General features: G+C 33.9%; 1 protein-coding gene across 1 annotated transcript in view; it reads left to right on the top strand.

The window, feature by feature from the left end:
* Positions 1 to 8,341: 8,341 nt before the first annotated feature.
* The window catches only part of PRR27 (proline rich 27), a 49,036-nt gene continuing 31,776 nt past the window's right edge, over positions 8,342 to 25,601 (top strand). The window contains exons 1-15 of the mRNA XM_061145571.1: positions 8,342 to 8,392; positions 10,209 to 10,235; positions 11,028 to 11,048; positions 11,137 to 11,178; positions 11,563 to 11,589; positions 12,379 to 12,405; positions 12,838 to 12,864; positions 13,639 to 13,662; positions 13,759 to 13,803; positions 14,066 to 14,188; positions 14,814 to 14,840; positions 16,123 to 16,149; positions 17,838 to 17,861; positions 17,953 to 17,997; positions 18,805 to 18,924. Coding sequence (XP_061001554.1) covers positions 8,342 to 8,392; positions 10,209 to 10,235; positions 11,028 to 11,048; positions 11,137 to 11,178; positions 11,563 to 11,589; positions 12,379 to 12,405; positions 12,838 to 12,864; positions 13,639 to 13,662; positions 13,759 to 13,803; positions 14,066 to 14,188; positions 14,814 to 14,840; positions 16,123 to 16,149; positions 17,838 to 17,861; positions 17,953 to 17,997; positions 18,805 to 18,924 — 657 coding nt within the window. The remainder of the gene's footprint in view (positions 8,393 to 10,208; positions 10,236 to 11,027; positions 11,049 to 11,136; positions 11,179 to 11,562; positions 11,590 to 12,378; positions 12,406 to 12,837; positions 12,865 to 13,638; positions 13,663 to 13,758; positions 13,804 to 14,065; positions 14,189 to 14,813; positions 14,841 to 16,122; positions 16,150 to 17,837; positions 17,862 to 17,952; positions 17,998 to 18,804; positions 18,925 to 25,601) is intronic.

The following is a 25,601-nucleotide window of genomic DNA, read 5'->3' as shown; positions in this document are numbered from 1 at the left end:
ATCTCAATTGCTGAAAAAGAAGGAAATTTTAATTTTCAAAAGATCTTAAATGTGTCCTTTGAATTTGTTTTTCCAAAGTTAGCAAATAGTATTTTTTGGCAGAGAAAGATCACTTTCTGTAGACTTCTTTTCTATTCTAATTTTAACACAATACTATAGTAAAGTCAATGTGATTGCATCTTTTCCTATATCATGACATGGTTTAAAGATCTGTACAGTGCCTGCAAGTTGGAAAATTTCATTAAGATACTCTAAATACTTCGCATTCTGAATAACATCCAGTGCTCTTGACATGAATAAATAAGAGAAACTGACAGATAAAAAGCAAGTAAAACAACAGAGTGGGCTTCCCTGGTGGCTCAGTGGGGTCTCAAAAGAGTTGGACATGACTGAGTGACTAAACAGCAACAAAAAACAGCATAGAAGTCACTATGTTACTTCTTCATGTCTTTGATTATTAAATTTTTAGCAGAAATGTAATATCTACTTTTCAGGTGCAATATGGTTCTGCGATATTGTATCATTCTTGAGAGAAAAAAGTTCACAAGAAGTCTATTATTTCTTTTACATTTTTCAATTAGGTAAAATATGAATTTTATAAATTCTTTAATTATTAAATATTCCTCACAACATATTTTAATTTTTATGTATATAATTCAAATATAGTTCATATTTAACTTGCTGGCTCTGAATTCACTTGGATACAATTGAGCGAGGGGATTATAGAAAATAGTGCCAGATTAAGCTCTTATTTTCTTTTTAATAGAACTTTGGGACAATTTAATTGTTTTCTCCAATTCCATTTCTCATAGCCAACACACAAAACATCCTGCATTTTTGATTAGTTGTTTAATAGTCTGTCATTTATTCTTTTAAACATTTCTTCAATCTGTTCCTTAATCAACATCATCAGTGCCATTTTCAACAAATCAGCCCTTATAATTGTACTTTCTTTCACACACCGCCATAAATGGCAATGCTGTCTGCTATTTTACTCCACTGTTAATCTTTCTCTGCAATAATTTTTCAGTAATTAATACAAAATTCAGCACTTTCCACCTCACATGCTGATGAAGAGTCTTCCATGCCACTCTCAGCCCCCAAGAGGAGACATAAAATGTTTAGCCTCCCTGAAAACTTTACACTCAATTCTTGCCTCTCTTTCTCTTGAACTCAAAATTTCTGCTCCTCATTTGGCTACTCTCTCTCATTTTTCCTGTCTTTTCAGGCTTCTGACACCTTCCTTTTCCTCACTTCCTTCCTCTGTGACTGCCCTCATTTTGTAGGACATAGCACTACATTTACTCTGATCCTTTCCCAGATGTCCCTGCTTATCTGATTTGGTTGATACGAACATTTTCCATATTCTCATAACATTTTGAGTATACTCTCACTACAACATTTTGCTTAACTTACCTAGTATGAGTTTATTAGAAAATATGTTCCTGAAATCAGGGAATGTAATCTTAATTTTCTGTATATCACTATTATCACAATTTTTTAGCATGTAGTATGAGCCATACAAGTTTGACAAGAAATGAATGAATTACTACTTTATTATATCTACTTTATTAAGACTCAAATAAAATCAAGTTTTTATTCACTATCTTTATTCTTGTTCTGGTGGTTGACAAGGTGGTCCTCATATAAGTATATGACAAAATTGAGAAGATAAATTCTTATTAACTACACTGATGGGATTTAATTTTTAGTAATTACATTAAAATATCTAATATATTTGTGTTCTAAGCTACATTTTAGTAACCCCTATGTTGTCTATTAAATTTTTTCACGCAAATATTTTGCTCAAGTTAGATCACAAAATTTTCTGGTGAAAAAATATACTCTCATACACACATACTGAGATGTATTTGGCTCAAAATCAAAATCGAAAAAGATTGCTCAATAAAGAAGTGGGGTAACAGAATAGAGTACTCTTGAATATAAAAATCACTGGCATAAAAGTCAATGTTTCCTGAGTTGAGTCCAACTGCGTCTTTATGCCCATCACACAACTTCCTTGAATCTCTGTTCCTCTTCTGGTAAAATTAGAGAACATTCCACCTTGAGTATACCGTGTATTTAGTTACCGGGAAGTCATACAAGATTAGTGGCCGTATTCCAAATGCTAACATATGCTCTATTCTGACTTTAAAATTGCAAGTAACTGTCTGATGTGTTATGAAAATATTCAGTGTGCATCTACCATATGAATCCTATGTCTTATCCAAGACAAAAAGAAATTGTCTTCAAAGATCATTGTACAAATAATATTATAATATCTTTATTCATGATAGTCCCAAACTAGAAATAGCCAGGGTGTCGTTCAACAGCATTTTTATAATAGATGACTCAGCAATAATGGCAACAACATGGATAAATCTCAAAAACATTATGCCATGAGACAGAAGCTAGATGTCATACAGTATATGCTGTATGATTACATACAAATGGAAACAGAAAAAAAATGAATTATTGATCATTTCAGGTAAGTGACGATCTCTGAGAGAGGTGATCAAGTGGGACAGGGCAGGAGGTAACTTCATGGGGTGATACAAAAGTAACACACTTCAACCCTGGTAAATGATCCACCTATACAGTTAAAACGTGCATTTTATCACACATAAATAATACTTTAATTCAAATACTTTAGTTCATGAATAGAAAAAAAATTTATCGCTGCAACTGAAGCTTCATTGTTGTTACTCAATTTCGTTCCCATCCATAGCTCCTCAGAGGTAATAGAATTTTGAAATTTGTATGTAGTTTTCCAGGCACTATATTATGCCTGTGCTATACATGCATACAGTTCTTCCAATATATAGCAGACATTTAGTTTAAAAGGGATTTTTCTGCATAATAAAGTAATATTTTGACTTTAAAAATAGAGATAAATATATGATTTGACTTTCCATAAGATTTCATTCATAGATTTATCAAAGCATATCAAAAATACATTGAATTAAACTTCTTTTTAGAAAAAATGATTAGATACATTTCTCATGTCATTCCTCACAGCTCACATCGCTAGTGTTGTTTTTTTCTGCCAGAGATCACTTTGTTTTAGATAGAAATTACTGAAATTTTCTGTGTTATTTCCAATGAGCCAATATTCACTAATCAACTGGTAACATTTATAAGATAACATATCTTAAATTATCTTTAGCTCTTATTAACCTGCATTCAAGTTCTGTTTCCATCCTCAGGGTTGTTGGCCTTTTTGATTACTTATGACCTAACTCTCTGTTCCTTCAACTTTGCACAAACTCCCTCCATACCTTATCTTCTTTCTGGACTACCTGGTTCTTTTACTTAAAGATATTTCTGTATATAAGTAAGTGTCTTGATGAACTATTGATATAATCATTGCAATGTATTGAACATATGACAACATATATATGTCCACTGAAATAATATATGACTTTCAGAATTTTAAAATTTCCTTTCTGTTTGTTTATTTATATCCTACAGAACTTATCTACTCCAGGTCTTTTATTTCTAAGTGTAGTAAGAGCTTCTTTTTCTTTATGTTCTCATTTTAGCTGTACATCAGTTCAGTTCCGCTCAGTCACTGTTGTGTCCAACTCTTTGCGACCCCATGAACGGCAGCACACCAGGCCTCCCTGTCCATCACCAACTCCTGGAGTCCACCCAAACCCATGTCCATTGAGTCAGTGATGCCATCCAACCATCTCATCCTCTGTCATCCCCTTCTCCTCCTGCCTTCAATATTTCCCAACATCAGGGTCTTTTCAAATGAGTCAGCTCTTCTTATCAGGTGGCCAAAGTATTGCAGTTTCAGCTTCAGCATCAGTCCTCCCAATGAACACCCAGGACTGATCTCCTGTAGGATGGACTGGTTGAATCTCCTTGCAGTCCACGGGACTCTCAAGAGTCTTCTCCAACACCATAGTCCAAAAGCATCAATTCTTCGGCACTCAGCTTTCTTTATAGTACAACTCTCACATCCATACATGACTAGTGGAAAAATCATAGCCTTGACTAGATGGACCTTTGCTGACAAAGTAGCATTAGAAAATACTGAAATCATGATAATAAGATTTTTCAATGATTAAAGAAATCAATCCCACTAGGTAATTTTGTATTGTTGTATACTGTTTATATTTCAACCTAAATTTCTAGTTAGAACTTCAAATTTAACATTTATAAAACTAAGCTTCTAAAAGTATAGATATATGTTTATGTATAACTGAATCACCTTGTTGTATACCTGAAATAACACATCATTGTAACTTCAATATAAAGGAAGATTTTAAAAATAAAAAAATTAAATAAATAACTTAAGGGGGAAAAAAAAACTAAGCTCCTAATGGTTTTCCCACAAACCAGATCCTCCCTCAACAGCAGCCATACCAGTAAGTAGTAACTACATTATTCTAGATGATCAAGCCAAAAATCTGGAGTAATTATTGACCTTTTCCTTTCTCTCACACCTCACCTTTAATCTATTAAATTCTACATTCTCTAAGTTTCAAAGTATATCTAGAATGCAACCATTTCTCACTATTCCATCTGCTGACATAATCACATGCCTATATTATTACAGTAGGCTCCAAATTGATCATATTTCTTCTCTTGCCCCTTCAGTCTACTTTTAGTAGATAATCCCAAATTATCTACTACTTGACAGCATCTTCCAATCAGTGTAACTGTCTTCTTAAAATCCTTTCAATATTGAAAAACCTTGCATTATGGGTCCCATTTTCCCCTCTGACTTTGTTTCAACTAAATTCACTATTTTTTAGCCATGTTGCTTTATCCAATATTTTTCAAATTTGTCAAGTTGACTCATAAATCAGGGCCTTTGCAGATGAGTTCTTCCTGAACTATCTACAGTAAAATGTTTACTTCCTTCAAGCTTTTGCTGTTTTGCTCATGGAGACATTCCTTGGTCACACTATCGAAGAGTGACCACCTCATCCCTATTAATACTTCCTGTACTGTTTCTCCATTATTCCCCTTACCATGCAAGATGATAAAACCAACGATGTGTTATTTATCATGAGATTATCTCTCTCAGCCGGTTGAAATATAAGCTCCTTGAAAGCAGAGATTTTTCATTTGTTTATGGTTTTCTCCTAGATGCTTAGAACAATTCCTGGCTTGTACTCAAGAACTACTCACGGAATAAAGAAGAAAATCTTAACTATATTTCCAACTTCAGTATCTGTTCAACTATTTCATTTGTCACATTTATTAAAAAGTTCAAGTATGTGGAAGATTTGGGAGACCTTTTCACAGATGGTTCAAATCTCAACCAAATATTTAGGAACAGATTGGCATTTACTAGGTAGAAAATGTGATAGAAAGGCATTTCCAGTCAGAATGATCATGGACATTTCATGGTGCCCTGGAAAGAATGTGAATGTGGAATATGACATGTTGAGAAATGAGGGCAGAAAAATTTCCTGAAAAGATTTTGAATGACCTTGAATTCTATGTCAAATATCTTGAACATTACCCTAGACACTATGCAAAACCTCAGAAATATTTTGATTCAGTAAAATTGCTTGTTACATTGATTTTGGAAAGAAAATATTTGTGAGGAAGTTAATGGAAAATGCACTTTGGAGATAACAGATGAGAGGTTACAAGATGTATTAGAAAGCTGTTAATAATTATCTAAGCAATGGAAGATAAACTGGGACAGAAAAAAAGTAGGTAGCATGTAGTTACCAGCTCACTTTATATAAACTATTTCTAATTATTATAATATTGGCTTTCCTGGTGGCTCAGCTGGTAAAGAATCTGCCTGCAATGCAGGAGACCTGGATTTGACCCCTGGGTTGGGAAGAAACCCTGAAGGGAAAGGCTACCAATTCCAGTATTCTGGCCTGGAGAATTTCATGGTCTGTATAGTCCATGGAGTCACAAAGAGTTGGACTCGACTGAGCGACTTTAAGACTTAACAATATTATAAATTGGATTAAATATAGACAGTATTATTTGACAGATTCTGAAACTAATGAGAAAAGCTAAAAAAGTAAATACTTATAAAAGTTACTGCTAGCAAGTAGGAGAGCTGAGTTTCCCAGTGTATTACATAGACTTGCATATGGCTAACCTTATTTTTAGAGTTAGCAAATGATAAGCAGTGAATAGGAAGAATGTATTTTTCACTTATTAATGAAATTTTAATTAGCATATCCAAAATATAATTTTAGATGCTTATTTAAAATGGTCGTGACTAGAAGAGGCTCTATGGTACGTCTAGGCAAAAAATAAACAAAAAGAGCCTTATGCTGAGCCTCATAACTAGTATTAAAATGTGGAAGAACTGAGCTACACAAACATGAAATATAGACAATCATGACACATTATAAACCCCACATTACCTGTTATCATGCTCTAAATCAAACTGAGTAGAAGCATTCCTTGGAATATGGGGTACAAAAATTCGATAGAAAAGCAATTCTAATCATCATGACTTCTTAGAATTCAAATTCTGTTCAGGTATTTCAAACCACAGAATTACCATATTATGGAGGAACAAGGTATAAATAGTGCTGTGCTAATCCATCAGAGATATTCCATTGCCTGGACTACTTGTTTTCCTTTTAGGAAACGAGGTAATATTTTCATTTATCTTTTTGCTAGTCTATGTACCTTTTAATATTGTAAAACCTAATAACATTGTTCCAAAAAGTATTTTTGAAAGAAACTAATGTCAGTGTACCTTAAGATTCCTTGAGAAATTGTTTGATAGCTAACACAGCTACTGATTTATCTCCTTTTCAGTGCTTCTTAAAAAAATTAACATACAGATGCTAGAAATTGTTACACTGCTCTATCTTATGATGAAATGCCACAGTCTTATTTTAAGAATGAGCTAATCATAATGAGGTTTTTGAAAATGCAGGGTGCTGCACATTAGATGTATGACCTCTTAGATCACTTTCTTCATCTGTTAATCAGACACGTGTACCTAGCAAAATTGTTCCACAGACTAGAGAAAGAATTTACAACATACCTAGCACAATGTCTGGCAATAGCGGATGCTTCATAACTACAACTATTTCTATGGTTCTCATTTATCAACATGCTGAAAGCATTTCTTTAACTCTTAGTTAATATTTGTCCATGTTCCAGTTTCTTTCATCCATGGAAAATAAAATATCTTATGTAAAATTAAGGTATGTGGCTATATATAATGAACTTATTTCAAAAATTTAAATTATAAAATTTAATATATTTATCATCTTAATTTAAAACATTGTTATTATGAAATGCTTATAAAGTGAATGTCATGTGCATTATCCTGTAAGAGGAAACAAGAATATCTGTAATTCTTTAGTAGGAATGATAAATTAATAACAAAAGCAGGCAATGCTAATCTTAAGACAGAGAATAATTCTCACACATACACATTCTCTAAATTTGCACAGGCAAAGATCACCAGCAAATTTAACAATTTTGAGTCAAATAAAATCTTGCTGTTTAAAAGTAATTGATTTCAAATTTGTAGATCTACAGAGTAAAACACTATTACATGTCAAAAAGGCATTAGAATAACTTTATTTCACTTTTCAGTTCTTTGTTTATGCACTGGAAAAGTTGCATTGATAGGTAGTCAGCAAACCTTGGGGACTTATATGTGGTCATAGTATTAGAGATTGAGATGGAGGGGATCTTAGAAATCAAATCTTCTTAGTTAAAAATCTCATTTGGTGGTTATTCTAAGTCAAGTTCAGTGATGTTCAGTGACTTGCTCGAGGTTCAGCACTGTCCCCAGGCTGAGCTAGGATCAGCAGGCTTCTTGTCCCCTAGCACAGAGTTATTTTCACCTGCCAATTCTTCCCCTTATGAGGGAGGCAGGCTCCATGTTTTGGCTCACCTGAAATCTGATGTTAAAATGATTTCTGTTGTTTTTTGCATTTCTGATATGACTCTTCATAAGATTTAAGAAGAATTGTAAATAATATGGCGTTATTAGTATAAACATCATTATTTTTCATCACTGTATCTTTATATCTGGAATAGTACCTGACATAGCAAGTAGTCATTGAATAAGTGGGTAAATTAATAAATAAATTAGCCATTTATACATAGGGTCATTTATGCCACTAATTTGGTATACCCAAATGATCCTCCACAATTTAGAAACTAAGATTTTACATTATGTTGTGTTAATTTCTTCTTGTAAAGAACTCATCATATTCAAATCATGTGTTTCTCAATGAATCTGCTTTTATCAGTCTTCATCGCCCTTTTCTAATTATCTGAAGACAATTTAATACATAATTAATGAGGAAACGTGATTATAAGGAGAGTAAAACTGTTATTAATTAGCTTCTTATCTATTTCACAGGACCAAGTAAACATGAAGTTCTTCATTTTTATCTGCCTTTTGGCTGTTGCCCTTGCAAAGCATGTAAGTATAATAAGATACAGATGAGAATATTTTATGTAAATATAAGAATATTAAATTGTTTATGAGGATAACGTCAGGGGTAGACAGCAGGGAATAGAGAAGTGTATAAACTTTGAAACTTATAATCAAAGATGGCCTTGGCCCTGCCTTATGTAAGTTATGAAGATGGACAAAAGTGCCACTTCTAAAGTGTTGTCCTTGTAGGATTGGAAAGATTTTTAGTTCTAAGTTAAAAAGCATACACTTTCTTCATAAACATTTGAATTTATTAGGGAAATATTTTCACTCCAAGAATCACTTCTTAAAAGTAAGAAACATGAAACCATAACAAGAACTTCTTTTAAAGTTCAGGAGGGTCACAGAGAAAATGTAGATTCCCAAACCATCTCTCAAGCACATGTCAGAATTTCATCATTCTTGACTCCAGTAGCTCAGCAACAATGATGCTTTGATAGGAAACAGTGATGTGTTGAATAGTGCTAACTTTAGGAGTTGGGCTTCCCAGGTGGCTCAGTGGTAAAGAATCCACCTGCAATGCAGGGGACTCCAGTTCCATCCCTGGGTCGGGAAGATCCCCTGGAGAAGGAAATGGCAACTCACTCCAGTATTCTTGCCTAGAGAATTCCTTGAACAGAAGAGCTTGGCAGGCTACAGGCCATGAGTTGCAGAGTCAGACACTGCTGAGAGACTAAACAGCAACAACATCTTTGAAAATGACTTGCCAGATAACCTAATGCAAAGTCAACCCTTCACTTCTCAAAGCAACATCTTCTAGTGAGAATGTTATAGAAATATTCATATCATACAATGATAAAGAAGGACTAGATGCTTCACATGAAGCGCTTTGAAGATACAGGCATGTAATCTGTTAGCTCCCTCAGGAGCAATTGGGCTTCTTCCCTTACCTGCAGCCTGTGCTGCCAACACCTCTCCCATGCCCAATTCTCACTCAATTCAGATTGGGCTTTCCTTGTGGCTCAAGAATCCGCCTGCAATGCTGGAGATCTGGGTTCGATACCAGGGTTGGGAAGATCCCCTGGAGAAGGAAAAGACTAACCACTCCAGTATTCTGGTCTGGAGAATTCCATGGACTATACAGTCCAGGGGGTCGCAGAGTCGGATGCTTTCATTAACTTTCACTTTTCAGATGTACCGTATCATCAGGGTGACCAGAGTTCTTTGCTTCCTTTCCATTTCCACACCTCACACAACAGTCTTGAAAACAGTCTTTCTGTTAGTCCCTAAATTTAAAGCCAAACCAAGAGTTTAGATACAGTAAGAATTCCAGTTAGGTGAATATAAGATAAAATAAGCTTCAGTGGTCAATCTTACACCAAGTTTCATTGTTTCTTATTTATAATCTCCTAGTCTTAATTACTCTTCTCTGTAAATCAGTAATTGTCCTCAATCTTTCCCTTAAGAGTAATTAAATCTAGCAATTAACAAAAACTAAATAAAACAAAATATGGTATTTTAAACACTTTGAGATTCTGTAGCACATGAGCACATACATTATATTTTAAACTGTGATAGGATAAACTAAGAACCCAACACTTCCTAAAAGCAAGAACTACATTAAGCTATAAAAAGGATTTGTTTGAAGTACAGAATGATTTGCTGGTAATATTATAGGATATAATATTATAATAATAATGAAAAATTCAGCTAAACGTCATGCATTTCCAGAAACAAATTCCTGAAAGTCTCTTGCCTTTAAAACAACAGGAATAATGATAAAAACAAAACAAAATAGTGAGATATCTTGGCATTTTAAATCTACCATAAAACTGAAAACTGTATTTGCTTTTGTTTATAGAAGATGGAACATGTCTCCTCCAGTGAGGTAAGATACTTCAGTATCAACAGAAAATCTTTTCAGTTCGTAAAAACAGAATATGCCCTGAACTATTGTCTTTAAAATAATTTTTCACCTCTGAGTCTAGAACTATAGCATTAGAGAAAATTGAAAGTGCAACCATAATGAAAAGGTATATAGAGAGGAATAAAGACCAAAAATCTACACATTCAAATCACCAAGATTAGATTAGCACATTTTTTTCTGAAGATGTCTCAATATTAATGACATATTTTCACAAGTCATGATGAATATTTTGTGAGTACAGTGACAGAAATCCATTCTATGTTTCTGCAAAAAGGACTAAAGCTTTTCTGCAGCCATATTACATGCTGTTTCCTAAATGACTTCCCAGCTATGGGTGCATAACAGGTTCCCACCACCATCTCCGGTGTCACCTAAGCATTTTCTTGTTTTCATGTGATGTGTTTAATCTCTTTCAAAAAGACAGAAGAAAAAATGTGATAATGCTAATATGAAAAAAAACACTGACAATTGTACAGAGGAAATAGAAAACCTATTCTTTCTTCCCTGTGGATGATACCTGGGAAAGTTTTTGATTCAGATATTCATAACCCAAAGCACAATGCAAAATGAGTTAAGTATATGAAATATAATAGTTATGTAGAGGCAGTGAAACTTCAGTTAATTTTGTTCCATAATTCAGGTAAAGACTAATATGTTATCTACCCCATGGATAATGGTTGTAGATCAGTATATTATTAAGCTAACACAAATTCAATTTAGGTAAATGAGTAATATTGTCTCTATTTTTCTAAGGAATCTATCAACATCCAGGAAGTAAGTACCAAATTCTTAAGTCAAATATAATATATTTTAACTTTCTTTTTTTAATCATAGTTATAAAATAAATTTATTTATTTTGTAGACATATAAGCAGGAAAAGAATATGGCCATTCACCCCAGCAAGGTAAAGTTTGATTACTTTAGTCTATTAATCTTTCACTGATGAAACAGCTTTTCTATCAAACATCGATCACTTTCTTATTCAGTCAAAAAGAGAATTATGTTTGTGATTCTGAAAATGATGATGTTTTCATTGTTTTGTTTAAATGCTATATACTAATGAAAGGAATTCTGGGAAAAGATTTGAGAGCCATTTTTGAGCCACAATGTTAAAGCAGAATATCTTTGAAAGAATTTTTTGTTAAAGATCCATCATCTTTACTTTTCTTCCTTAATTCTGTACTCTCTTGATCACAAAATCATATTTTCTTTGCTATAACTGTATGCTCAAGAATATTACACTACATTTCAATAAATGTTGTATCCTTTTGGTCTTGTTTTCTTTTAGGAGAACCTTTGCTCCACATCCTGCAAGGTATACACTGATTTCACATCTGGAACATAATGCGAAGCAAAATATTATAGTATCTGAACTAATTTGGAATTAGCCTGTATTTGGAAAATATATTTCAAATCAATCAAATATGAAAACCAAAATTTCCTTTAAACAATGAGACCAAAATTATAGTCTTCTCAATTTTATGACTAAATTAAATGAAGAAAATATATCTTTGCATGAATCAACTAACACATTTGATTCCCAGGTTCTATGAAGAATGAAGAACTTATCTTTTAGTGTTTTTCAGTATCAAACTTATCTTATTCTTTTTTAAAATTCTTTTTCTGTTGCAATATTTTCTTAAAACTGACTCAATCAGTTTATCACAGAAACAATATTTATTTGCTTCCTAACGCATGTCAGTTGGCCTAGTGATGTATTTTTCCTAATACATAATAAGTAATGACTATTAAAATAAGAAAGAAAAATGTATCCATGCCTTGCCTAAAATTATCTTGTATATTCATTCATTCACTTGACAAATCTTTTATTCAAAAAGAACTAGGTCCCCAACATTATCTTAGTCTCTAGGAATACAATAATAATTATGAGACTCACTGACAATAAACACAGTAAACAACAATAAATACCACTGTCATCAAATAGGAAATTTTGTTATAACTTATACAAAACTCATATAATGAAAGTGAATCCAGTCTAATGCATCTCTTTATGAGAGAGGAATTTTTCCTTTTATATTCAGGAGAAAATAGTATAGCAATGCTGTGGGGAAATACATCTAATTATTTTTCTTCTCTCTTTAAGGAAGTTGTAAGGAACGCAAATGAAGAGGTGAGAAATTTTTATATATTTGAACATGTTTTTGTTCATATTATGAATATTTAATACTCTAAAATTAGTAATGGCATATGGGAACATGTTTAAATTTCCTTTTTTAATAAACTGGAAAATAATTTATAAGAGGCTTCAAAATGACAGTTTTTCCCTGTCCACGTGAGTAATGTCCACTGTGTATTCTCTTGAGCCACTTATATTTAAATATATGATCGTTTTTATCTCTTCCACTTATTTGCTAAAGGTGATTAAAAACAAGCAGCCAAGAAGCCTGGTTGCGTTGCTTTTATTTCAATCCTTTTAACTTATCATACTAATGATCATGTTTGTAATAAGAGACATATCCCAAGTAAACATTAACATGCAAAGAATAATGTTTGCATTTCTTCTGGTAACCAGATTTATATTGTATATATTATTTTTTTCAAGGAGTATTCTATCAGCTCATCTAGTGAGGTAAGAGAACTTTTCTTTTAACATCAAATAGCAAGTTCATCCAAGATGGATTTTCAGCAGTATCTAGTAATTTGTTGTTAACATCACAAATAGGGTGAGCAATGGAGAAATCATTTACCCAAACTTAATGTCATATTGGGGAGACTGCAAAGTGACTATCTACACCCTGGTGTACATGGGTGTTCTTTCACAGAGATATCAAATATCTGACTACAGAGGAAAGAAAGAAAGACATGCTCTGGTATTGATAGAAATACCCAAGCAGTGAGCACAATGGGGAAAGGTGTCTGGGAAAGGGAGAACCAAAGCTTTGGCTCAGAGCCTTGAGGCATAGCCTGAAGACTTCCTACTTAACATCTAGGAAGTCTGATTTACTGTTTCTCTAAGCCACAAGTCTGTCTGGAATGGAGAGCCAATGGCCTCCTATAAATAGCAATGTGTCCTCTAGAAAGGGTATGCTGGATTCACTTTGCCACATCTCACTAGGCTGACTTTGTAAACTTATCTGTCACCTGTCTACACTTCCTAAGAATTTGATATTGAATGAATAATGTAGAATTGATGAAAACTTTAAAATGAAACATGTTTTCAGTCACATGTTATTACTTTGAGGATTCTGAATTTTCAATTTATCAAATCTCTAATAAATACTATAATTTCTCAGTAGTAGTAGCTTGGACTCTAAATATACTTAATGAATTGCCTTTTCTACTCTAGTACAATGCTAAGACTAAATCATGCAAGTTAAGTTAATCCTCCTTTTCTTCCCTGAAGGAATCTGCTGATGTTGCCACAGAGGTAACTAATTTTCATTCAAATAAAATGAAATTCATATCACCCAGCTTTGCTTTCTTTTTGTGTATTTTTATAGCAAGTGTTTTGTTTTCTTAACAGGAAGTTAAGGTTACTGTGGATGATAAGCACTACCAGAAAGTACTGGTAAATTTCTCATACAAACTATAACTTTAAGTAAACAGTCATAGTACTGCTGCTTCTTCTCCAAATGTTCACATAACTCATTCCATCCCAGTTACAGAAAATTCTATGTTACTAAACAACCCTTGTTAGGTAAATTTGCCATGTTGTATAAATTATCTAATTAACTAAAGTTCTAAGAAACTTGGTTCTTCTATAATCTACTTTTGACACATAGAGAAGATTCAATACTGGAGTAGATATTGATAATTTTCTTTCTCTCTAGAATGAAATCAGTCAGTTTTATCAGAAGTTCCCCCAGTATCTCCAGTATCTGTATCAAGGTCCAATTGTTATGAACCCATGGGAACAGGTTAAGAGAACTTCTGGCCCCTTTATTCCCACTGTGGTGAGTGCCGCTTTTTTATATGTTTCTTGTTTATTTGGTTTTCTTTTTGTTTTTGGTGAGGAATGAGTTCAGGATAAAGATTTGTAAAATATCTAGAGATAAAATGTCCCAACAAGAGAAGTTTTAACTTAGAAAGTAGAACAATTGCAAAAATCATATAGTCCAGAAATTAAATCACAAACAAAAATAGCTCAATATAATAACAAATAACAATAGCAACCATAGTGACAAATAAGTAATTTAATTTAAATTGAACATACCTGTCCTAAGAGTTTGCTTCTATATCATTTTTCTTGGCTTCTCAAACAATTCTCTAAGAGGAGCTGGTGCTGCTGCTGCTAAGTCTCTTCAGTCGTGTCCGACTCTGTGCGACCCCAGAGACGGCAGCCCACCAGGCTCCCCTGTCCCTGGGGTTCTCCAGGCAAGAACAGATAGTAATCATTAATTTCATGTAACAAAAAGATTGCTTTGTTAAGAAAATATAAAGAAATGAAGTAATTTACCTAGGTTCCAGGTTCTCTCTACCATTTTCTTTCATAAAACAGTCTATCTTAAGGAATGTTTTCTCATATGGGGAATAAATAATGAGTTTTCATGGTCCCCCTTTTTTTTTTTTTGGATATAGGACAGAGATCATCTCTCCACCAGTGAGGTAAGGCATTTACCTACAAAGGCAATAATCTGGTAACTAGCAAGATATTATTCACTTATTATACACTATACTAGACAGTCTTTGATGTAGTTGCTTAAGCAATAAAACTGGATTTATATGAAAATTGAGAAACTTTTTCTGATTGGAAAATTGGAACTTTAGATCCCTAAGAAAAACCTGAGGAAGGCAGAACGAAAATGTACACATTGAAGGATACAAAGATTGGATCTGTGCTAGTATACTTTGTCAAAATGTTGTTACTACTTCTTTTTTTATAGATCACCATTAATATTTATATCACACCATGACACCTGGTATAGATCTTAAATTTTAGAAACAGAGTGGGAGAAACCCAATGTATTATTCTGAAATAAGAACTCTGAAATAAGAACTCAAATTCATTCAGATGCATATAAATTGCTGTTATCCAAGGGTCTTCCTGCATATCACACATAATTAAACACATTTTCACATCACACAAAAAATTGCCTACTTTTATTCCTACTTCATAATGAATAAAATATTTGAGAAAAGAGAAATAGCAATTTCATAAGTAAGACTAAAATGTATCATTTCAATTTTTTCTTAAGGTATCTGCCAACTCCTCCCAGGAAGCAAAGCAAAACCACTTACATTAAATATAGTTAAGAAATTACTTTTTATGTTGTTACAGTTATAAAATATTATTTATTTGCATAAATATAATCAGGAGACAATGTGGTTATGCATACCAGTCAGATAACATGTATTTACATATTTATTGGTTTATTGATGAGATATGCCATTCATCATTCACTTAAGAAATATGCATTTAGGCAGCATTATGCCCTTTACAGGAGAAGGCAATGGCACCCCACTCCAGTACTCTTGCCTGGAAAATCCCATGGATGGAGGAGCCTGGTAGACTGCAGTCCATGGGGTCACCAAGAGTCGGGTCAGACTGAGCGACTTCACTTTCACTTTTCACTTTCATGCATTGGAGAAGGAAATGGCAACCCACTCCAGTGTTCTTGCCTGGAGAATCCCAGGGACAGAGGATCCTAGTGGGCTGCCGTCTATGGGGTCGCACAGAGTTGGACACGACTGAAGTGACTTAGCAGCAGCAGCAGCATGCCCTTTACATTATGTTAGACTCCTGGAATACAACAGCAATCTATAGGGCAATAAAAACAAATTGAATTATTCTTTATAAAAGAGGAATTTTTCTAAATATAGTCAAAGGAAATTATGTATAGACAATACAGTGGGAATTAAATGTCTAATTCCTCTTTTATTTTTTAAGGAAAATTCAAAGAAGATTGTTGATATGGTAAGATATTATTTCTATATGAAGCTATATTTAATTAATATTTTCAAAATCTAATATCAATAATTAGGCCTATCTGAAACATTCTGCTTTTAATAAAATAGTTATATTTGTAAGTTATTTAAAAATATGATTTTTCTCCAACACTTAACTCTGTTCCTCTCAATTGTCTTGAATTCTTTCTGTTAAGTCCTTCCATGTGAGCAAGACTTTTCTATATCACAAAAGTTTTATATTATTTTCACTGCTTCTTTCTTTTTTTAATCAAATTTTTACTATTTTTGAACTAGATATTTTACTTCAATTCTTTTTTACCTATTGTACTATTATTCTTTTTGTAAAATGAGAAAGAACTGAAACTCCACAAATATTAAAATTATACTGCTACTGCTAAGAATTCAATTATCTTGGTCACCAAATTTTGACTATTTTTTTTATTTCTCCAAGAATCTTCTAGTAGTTCATCCAGTGAGAAAAAATATACTTTTAAAATAAACAACCAACTAGTTTATCACACTTTTCTGCTGTTAATTATTTTAAGCAAATTAGGTATCGCTAATTTTTTAACAGAGCCACATCAAAATAGCCAATAAAATAAAGACAAACACGTGTAAGAAAAATACACAGATTCAGAGTCATTTTAGAGATCTGGAAGGAAGTATATCCAAAAGGGTTGAGTAGATGTTCTAGCCATGCTTTTGATAATGTTCAGCTGGAGACCCTGATTCATTGATAACAGGCATTTTTAAAATAAGCCAATGCCAAATAAACATCGTCAATTACCTTCACCATAGTTCTACCCTGAGTCTCTCTGGTTGTCTAGGGGGTTGGATACGGGACTGGGCCATGGGTTGTGTAAATCACAGTTACAGGAACACTTGCTGTGTTAGAATGAGTCAAGAGGAAAAGCACAATGGGAAGACGTCCCAGAAGAGGATGAAACATGGATTGTGGCCCACCGTCTTGTGGCCTGAAGCACAGTCCAACATCATCCTCCTTGAGAGCTTTAGAAGCATGCCTTACCCTTTCTTTCAATTTGGGGTTGAAACCCCATTAAAAAGGGCTTCCCAGATGGCGCTAGTGCTAAAGAACCAGCCTGCCAATGCAGGAGACAAGAAACACAGATTTGATCCCTGGGTTGAGAAGATTGACTGAAGAAGGGCATGGCAACCCATTCCAGCATTCTTGCTTGGAGCATCCCATGGACAGAGGAGTCTGGCAGGCTACAGTCCATAGGGTTGCAGAGTCACATAGGACTGAAGTGACTCAGCACGCAGGGAGGCACAGCCATTAAAAAAGCAATGGTCTTCCCAGAAAGGATATGCAAGCTCGGCTCCATACCTCAAGAGCCTGCTTTTAGTTTTCCCTCTCTCTCCCCATTTCTCCTCCACTCCCTTGCTTTGCGTCTGCTATACTCGATGAGAATTTGACATTATATGAATAATATACGTAAATGGAAACTCAAAACATATTTTCAGTCAATTATCATGTGGACACAGAGAATGCTCTGATAGTGCATATTCAAACTCATTAAATTCATAATAAATTTCTATAAAATAGCATTGTGTTACTTGGTAGCAGTGATTAACCTTGAATTGTTAAAAATAATTAGCTCTAGTTCTCTACTGTAATGATACAGACAAAATTACTGGCTATTCAAGTAAAGCTGATCTTCATTTTTTTTCCTTAAGGAATCAACAGAAGTATTCACTAAGGTAAGTAATTTCCCTTCAAACAAAATTAACTGCATGCTATCCTATAATATTTGCTTTTGTATTTATTGCAGTTTATTTTTATTATTAACAGAAAGCTAAACTGACCGAAGAAGAAAAGAATCACCTAAATTTTCTGGTAAATTTTTATACAAACATTTGTAGCACACTCAGACTCAGCTTGGACACCACTGAACCACAATCCTCTCAACAACAACAAAGCAAAACAAAAAAACTCACATTTTTTAAACAAATTCTAATTTCTATAAGTCTTCCTTACACTTTATGAAAACTATTGCAAAAACATTCTTCCATTGTACCAGTTGTACTATTGCCATGTATCTACCCAACCAGTCATTCTAAAAACTCACTGACTTTTCATTTTGTAAAAATAGGAAATTATCCTGAAGACAGATACCACTGTGTTTAATCTCTATAATAATCTATAGTTGTACCCATATAAATAGTTCAAAATAGAACACAGAGGAGAGGGGTATTTAATTATAGAATCAGTGACAGGCAATATATTAATTCATTTACTTCTACAAGATAAATGACACTCAGAGATTAACAATTGGCTCAGTGTCACAGATTCTACTGAGTTAAATCACACATTCTATGTGACTCTAAGGACTAAAGTATTTCCACGAGATATGGAAAAGAAGCTGCAATCTAAGACACTGTTAAGAAATTATCCCCTTGCCTTCTTACACATTTTTTTTTCTTTTTTTCCACTTAAGCATTTTGGCATTAGAATTTGAAATAACCAAAGAATATTTTTAAACCTATCATTTATTTTATAAAAGTAAACATAATTTTATATGAATAAACTTCACTTTGCTTAAGTCTGTTTGGTATCATTTAGAATTTTTCCAAGTAAAACTTTATTTGGTTAGGTCCAGGTGTTCTGACACATAGGATAATGGAATAATTATAATTGTCCTAGAAAAAAATCAGCCAGTATTACCAGAAATTCGCCTGGCCCCAGTATCTCAAGACTGCTTATCAGTATCAGAAAGCTATGAAGCCATGGACTCAACCTAAGACGAATGCTATTCCCTATGTGGTGAGTTCTCCCTTTTATTTTTAATTTTAAAAATCGAGTTGTCTTTTGTAATAAAAATAAGATAGGGAAATGAAATATGTAAATGAAATTCTAAGTTCTAAAGTAAAAGCTAAGACAAAATTAAATAAATGTTCTAGGCTGGAAATTGAATTATAAATCATATAGGATGACTAGAGCTACAATAAGAAATAGTTATCATGATACATTGTACTTGTATTGGATTTAAATTTCATAAGTATTTGCTTATAATATTTCAGTTGATTCTATAGCATTTCCTGAAGGTAGGTCAGCATAGAGAATATCACTTCCATTTCACAAAAGTATCTGAAATTCCAAAAAGTAGCCTGACCAAACTCTAATTAACATTTCTCCTTTGTTTCATCTTTTAAAAAGTGTGACTGAGGAAATATATTTTAACATAAGGAATAAGGGAGAGAGCAGGAAATTGAACCTAGAGAACCAATAAGTTAATATAAAAATATAGGATTGGAATCCAGAAGACCTGACATAAATAAACTTTTGATTTGGGGCAAGTCACTTCATTTATATGGATTTTTTTATGATTTACTTTATTGGATATACATATAGTATTTAAAGATATCTTCCCCATGATTAGAGAAAATAAGAATTTAGTATCTGTAGTTTGAATATAATGTGTCAAAAATTTTTCTAAATATTTCCACAGAGTTGTAAATATTCTTTTTGTTTGTTATTATAAGCAATTAGCTAAAATATGTTATTTCATTCTCTTTTAAAGAAATACCTTTAAGATTCTTGAATTAACTGCTTCTACCTGGTTATGGTAAGTAACTTCAGGCTTATAATTTAAACAGTAAATGGGATTTTTGTGTGAAGGATGACTAATATTAAGTAATATATATACGTGTTAAATTGCTTCAGTCATGTCTGACTCTGTGAGACCCTATCGACTATAGCCCACCAGGCTCCTCTATCCATGGGATTCTCCAGGCAAGAATTCTAGAGTGGGTTGCCTTGCCCTCTTCCAAGGGATCTTCCTGATCCAGGGATCGAACCCGTGTCTCTTACATCTCCTGCATTCGCAGGCAGGTTCTTACCACTAACGCCACTTGGGAAGTATATAGCTTCAACTTTAAGTCATACTTGGTTTATGAAATGTTTTAAATTTTGCTTATACCTCTTGGATTCACAAATGTAAGTGATCTGTATATTTGCATGCATTTTATAAATATTTTGAAAATAAATTATAGAGACGGTTCTCTAGAGCTGATGATAAATTCAGTCAGAAGCAAGAGCTCTGAGTGGAAATTGTCACAAGCTTAATGGTCACAGGGATGTTAACCTGTCACCTTAGGGCTCAGACCCAGAATTTCAGTTTGGTGAAAGGTAAACAATACAAAGTTTTCTTACACAGGTTAGTTTAAAGCAAGCATTATTTTCTCTGGAAAAAATCATTTATTTTTTTAAACACATAAAACCTGTTTCTCCTAGTGATTCTCTTTGACATTTTAAACATTGCCTTAAAACCATGATGAACAGTCAAGGAAACAAGTACACATCAATGTTGCTTTTTCATGTAGTCACTTTTTCTTTTTTTGATGTTGTCCTTGCAGTATATAAGTTATCTCCAATCTCAGCATTCTGTCTCACTCCAGATTTCTTGTTCTTTGTATGTGTCCTGCGATGGGACAAAGTAGGTTTCAGAGAAACGAGTAGTAACAGTGGTAGTAATTTATTGAGGCCTTGCAATGCTTGTCAAAATACTAAGCCCTTTGCCTATATTAAATTTCATGTTCACAAAAACCTACATAGCCAATATTATTAGCCACGTTGAGATAAGGAAACTGTTGCTGCTAAGTCACTTCAGTCGTGTCCGACTCTGTGTGACCCCACAGACAGCAGCCCACCAGCTCCCCCGTCCCTGGGATTCTCCAGGCAAGAACACTGGAGTGGGTTGCCACTTCCTTCTCCAATGCATGAAAGGAAAAGTGAAAGTGAAGTCGCTCAGTCGAGTCTGACTCTTAGCGAACCCATGGACTGCAGCCTACCAGGCTCCTCTGTCCATGGGATTTTCCAGGTGAGAGTACTGGAGTGAGTTGCCATTGCCTTCTCCTAAGGAAACTGAGCCCCATAGAAATTAAATAACTTGTTCACGATCACCATGTAAAAGTGGAAAAGCCAAGAATCCAACACAGATTCCCAGCTCTGGGACTCAAACACTCCACTATTGATGCTAAGCTACAACCAAAGTCCAACTAGGGGATTTTTTTAGAACACTCTTTTGACTTTAGGTTATGTTGTCACAAACTTGATTTGCTTTGTCATATCATTTTTTCTCTCTGAATGATGAAAAGAATTAGACAACTTTGCAAAATAAATTTCTGTGAAAAAAAATAACTATTATTAATATGAGCTGAATATTCAGTTGTGTTTAATAAATAGCTTTATTCCCTTTGCTATCATTATTTATATATTTATTCTACATTAAAAAAAAATTGATCACGTGTTCCATAATGTAGGAGAAATGAAGGAGACAAAAATAAGGTACCAAACTTATCCTCATTAAGCTCTATTCTAGACAAAGTCACAGAAATGCTATTCAAGGTGCCAGATGCTAAGTTAGAGACATCAGAAATATGTGGTAGTACAAAAAGATCCAGTGATGCATCAGACATAAGTCCTAAAGTAAGTCTTTTCAGATAATTAGAAATAGGCTAAGCAAAGCAATGGCAAAGGGGGAAAAAAGGTATCAAACTGATAGGAAAATGACAAAAGAAACAGAGAAACCAAAAATGCAAGTCAGTTTTAAAGAATTTAATAATTTTAGCAATTTCTTAATGTATCAGCCCATGGTCATTTTGCATAATGATTTTGTTTTATTAAAATCTAGATTTCAATTATATTAAAGGGTTTTAGGTGCAGGAAGCAATAACATTTTATGTGTAATAAATTATTTAGAAAATAAGAATAATTAAATGTTCCTTCAAAGTTGCTGAAGTGTAAATATTTACCACTTTATAAATAAATATAAATATTAATACTACTTTTATTTGTTGGATTAAAGAAACTGGCTATCAGTTTTCACTCATACATTAAATTATTTCACAAATAGTTATTAAAATCCTACAATGTTCTAGGTTATCATGTTGAGCACTAGAAAATATTAACTAATAATAGTTACAAATAATAACATTTTGGATACATGTATATGCATGGCTGAATCCCTTTGCTGTTCACTTGAAACTACCACAACATTGTTAATCAGATATATCCCAACACAAAATAAATTTTAAAGCTTGAAAAAAAATAATAACATTCTGCTAAACTAGTATGGATGAGTATGTGTGGGTTCTGTATATAGACATACATTGTTTCTTGAGTATAGATCGATAGGTAATATAGTATTCTGTTTTCCTTTTCAGGTTGAACTGGAAAATCTATCTTCTACAGTTTCATATCTACCACTTTACTTTATACAACCAGCATGTTTGGAGTGGCCCATCAACAAGACAAATCTCAGAGAATTTCATGAATTATTTATACTCTCCCTGTTAGTTTATATTGAATATACTGGGTTTATATGGTGGTTTCATACAAACTTAGCTGATGATTATTTAAAATGCTTTCCCTACTCTTTCTGAGTTATAGAAACATTTTTCTTTCCCTCTGAAAATAAAATTTCAAATGCATTCCTTGGTGTGTAATCATCATTTCCATTGTTCATACTGGCCCATGAGGCTATGGATTATAATATTGTTTGTTGTTTAGTTGCTAAGTCATGTCCAACTCTTTGCGACCCCATGACCCACCAGGCTCCTCTGTCCATGGGATTTCCCAGGCAAGAATACTGGAGTGGGTAACCATTTCCTTTTCCAGGGCATCTTTCTGACCCAGGGATCAAACCCTGGTCTCCAGAATTGCAGGTAAATTCTTTTCTGCTGAGCCACTGGGGAAGCCTTCATGGATTATAACATAAAGAGTCTTATAAAGAATCCTAACAATAACTCTGAACCAGCTTGACTACCATCAAAAGAACCACACACTTTCTGAGTAATTCAATCTTACTTCTCATAAATACTACTTATTATATTCTCCAAACACAGCTAGGTTTACAGTATTATTCAATCATCATTCTACCTTTTTTTTTTTTTTTTTTACTTTGTGCTCATCGTCTGCCACAGCATTAACCCCAAACCTTCACCAGAGGCCCCAGTCCTCTTCTCTCTGGTCACCTTGTCACACTAAAGTAGGGAGTCAGGCATTGGGAACATAAACCTTCCAAAGCCCCCTATTAATGGTATTAACAACTGGAGAAATAGCATAAACAAATGGGTTCATGCATGGAACATAAGAAAACTATAGGAAGGTAACATATCCAAAGAAGAAAGAGGGATAGGGAACTTAAAGGAAAGTGAATTAAAGAGGAAAGAATAAAGATGAAAGCTATTTGAGCTTAGAAATTTCTGTGAAACATTTGCTTGTGATGGGAAGACATTGGAGGAGTTTTCACAGGCAAGTGACATTGTATGATATGTATCTTTGATGCAAAGATTTGAAAATTGGAGACTTTTTCTTTGATTCAGTAGACTACTCCAGTCCTTTAACCTTCTCATTGTACTCCATTCTATTCAAGCCCTCTTAACCTCACTTTTTTTCCTATTCAGCTGAACACTAAAGGGTTTTTCAGAAGAAGGGTACACATGCCATATATTTTGAAAGAGTGGAAGAGGTAGAAGTTAAGAGAATTTTACTTTGTCTTCATAGAACACTCCTTCCCTTAACACTCTGAATATATTCCATTCTATTTCTTATTTACCTCACTTCCTTTCTTACACAGCCCCGACTTCACCCTTGATTTTTTTTAAATTATCATTTTGATAACTCATGTAACTCTTCTGTCCCTCTGCATCTGGTGCTACTGGAAAGCATCCAACCATGAACTAAATTTCTCCTGCCACTTCACGCAAAGCAGCTGAATACGAAAGTAAGTTTGGTTTTTAAACATTTCTAAACATGTGAGTCATGAAAGACTGCTCATCAGTCTTTGTTGTCTTGGCGTTAAAGTTAGCTGCCTTCTTCAACTCTCTCTAAACTCCCAATTATCTTACTGAAAAAAAACTACCTTCCTACTTTATTGACAGATATTGAGTTTATCAAGCCTAAACACTATCTACCTTACTAGCATGACACTTCACTAACTTGATCTAAATCTGAACATAACTTTGACTGTCTCCTTCAAATCTCAAAGGCTGTGGTGATCTTTCTCTGGTTCAAAGCTAATAGTGCCTCTGGTGCTTTTTTTTTTTTTTTTTTTTAGCCCTTTTTTGTTTTTTATTGTCAAAGTAACACAAACCTGAAATTCAATAGTTAAAACTTTTTCAATAACTTTAAAGTTATTCTTTTTTTTTTTTTTTTTCCAGTGGGTTTTGTCATACATTGATATGAATCAGCCATGGATTTACACGTATTCCCCATCCCGATCCCCCCTCCCACCTCCCTCTCCACCCGATTCCTCTGGGTCTTCCCAGTGCACCAGGCCCGAGCACTTGTCTCATGCATCCCACCTGGGCTGGTGATCTGTTTCACCATAGATAGTATACATGCTGTTCTTTTGAAATATCCCACCCTCACATTCTCCCACAAAGTTCAAAAGTCTGTTCTCTATTTCTGTGTCTCTTTTTCTGTTCTGCATATAGGGTTATCGTTATCACCTTTCTAAATTCCATATACATGTGTCAGTATGCTGTAATGTTCTTTATCTTTCTGGCTTACTTCACTCTGTATAATGGGCTCCAGCTTCATCCATCTCATTAGGACTGGTTCAAATGAATTCTTTTTAATGGCTGAGTAATATTCCATGGTGTATATGTACCACAGCTTCCTTATCCATTCATCTGCTGATGGGCATCTAGGTTGCTTCCATGTCCTGGCTATTATAAACAGTGCTGCGATGAACATTGGGGTGCACGTGTCTCTTTCAGATCTGGTTTCCTCAGTGTGTATGCCCAGAAGTGGGATTGCTGGGTCATATGGCAGTTCTATTTCCAGTTTTTTAAGAAATCTCCACACTGTTCTCCATAGCGGCTGTACTAGTTTGCATTCCCACCAACAGTGTAAGAGGGTTCCCTTTTCTCCACACCCTCTCCAGCATTTATTGCTTGTAGACTTTTGGATAGCAGCCATCCTGACTGGCGTGTAATGGTACCTCATTGTGGTTTTGATTTGCATTTCTCTAATAATGAGTGATGTTGAGCATCTTTTCATGTGTTTGTTAGCCATCTGTATGTCTTCTTTGGAGAAATGTCTGTTTAGCTCTTTGCCCCATTTTTTGATTGGGTCATTTATTTTTCTGGAATTGAGCTTCAGGAGTTGCTTGTATATTTTTGAGATTAATCCTTTGTCTGTTTCTTCATTTGCTATTATTTTCTCCCAATCTGAGGGCTGTCTTTTCACCTTACTTATAGTTTCCTTTGTAGTGCAAAAGCTTTTAAGTTTCATTAGGTCCCATTTGTTTAGTTTTGCTTTTATTTCCAATATTCTGGGAGGTGGGTCATAGAGGATCTTGCTGTGATTTATGTCGGAGAGTGTTTTGCCTATGTTCTCCTCTAGGAGTTTTATAGTTTCTGGTCTTACATTTAGATCTTTAATCCATTTTGAGTTTATTTTTGTGTATGGTGTTAGAAAGTGTTCTAGTTTCA

Source organism: Dama dama, chromosome 6 (genome assembly GCF_033118175.1).
Source record: "Dama dama isolate Ldn47 chromosome 6, ASM3311817v1, whole genome shotgun sequence".
NCBI classification, from domain to species: Eukaryota; Metazoa; Chordata; class Mammalia; order Artiodactyla; family Cervidae; genus Dama; species Dama dama.
Note: the sequence above shows the minus strand (reverse complement) of the source record. Positions and strands in the feature narration are given on the sequence as shown.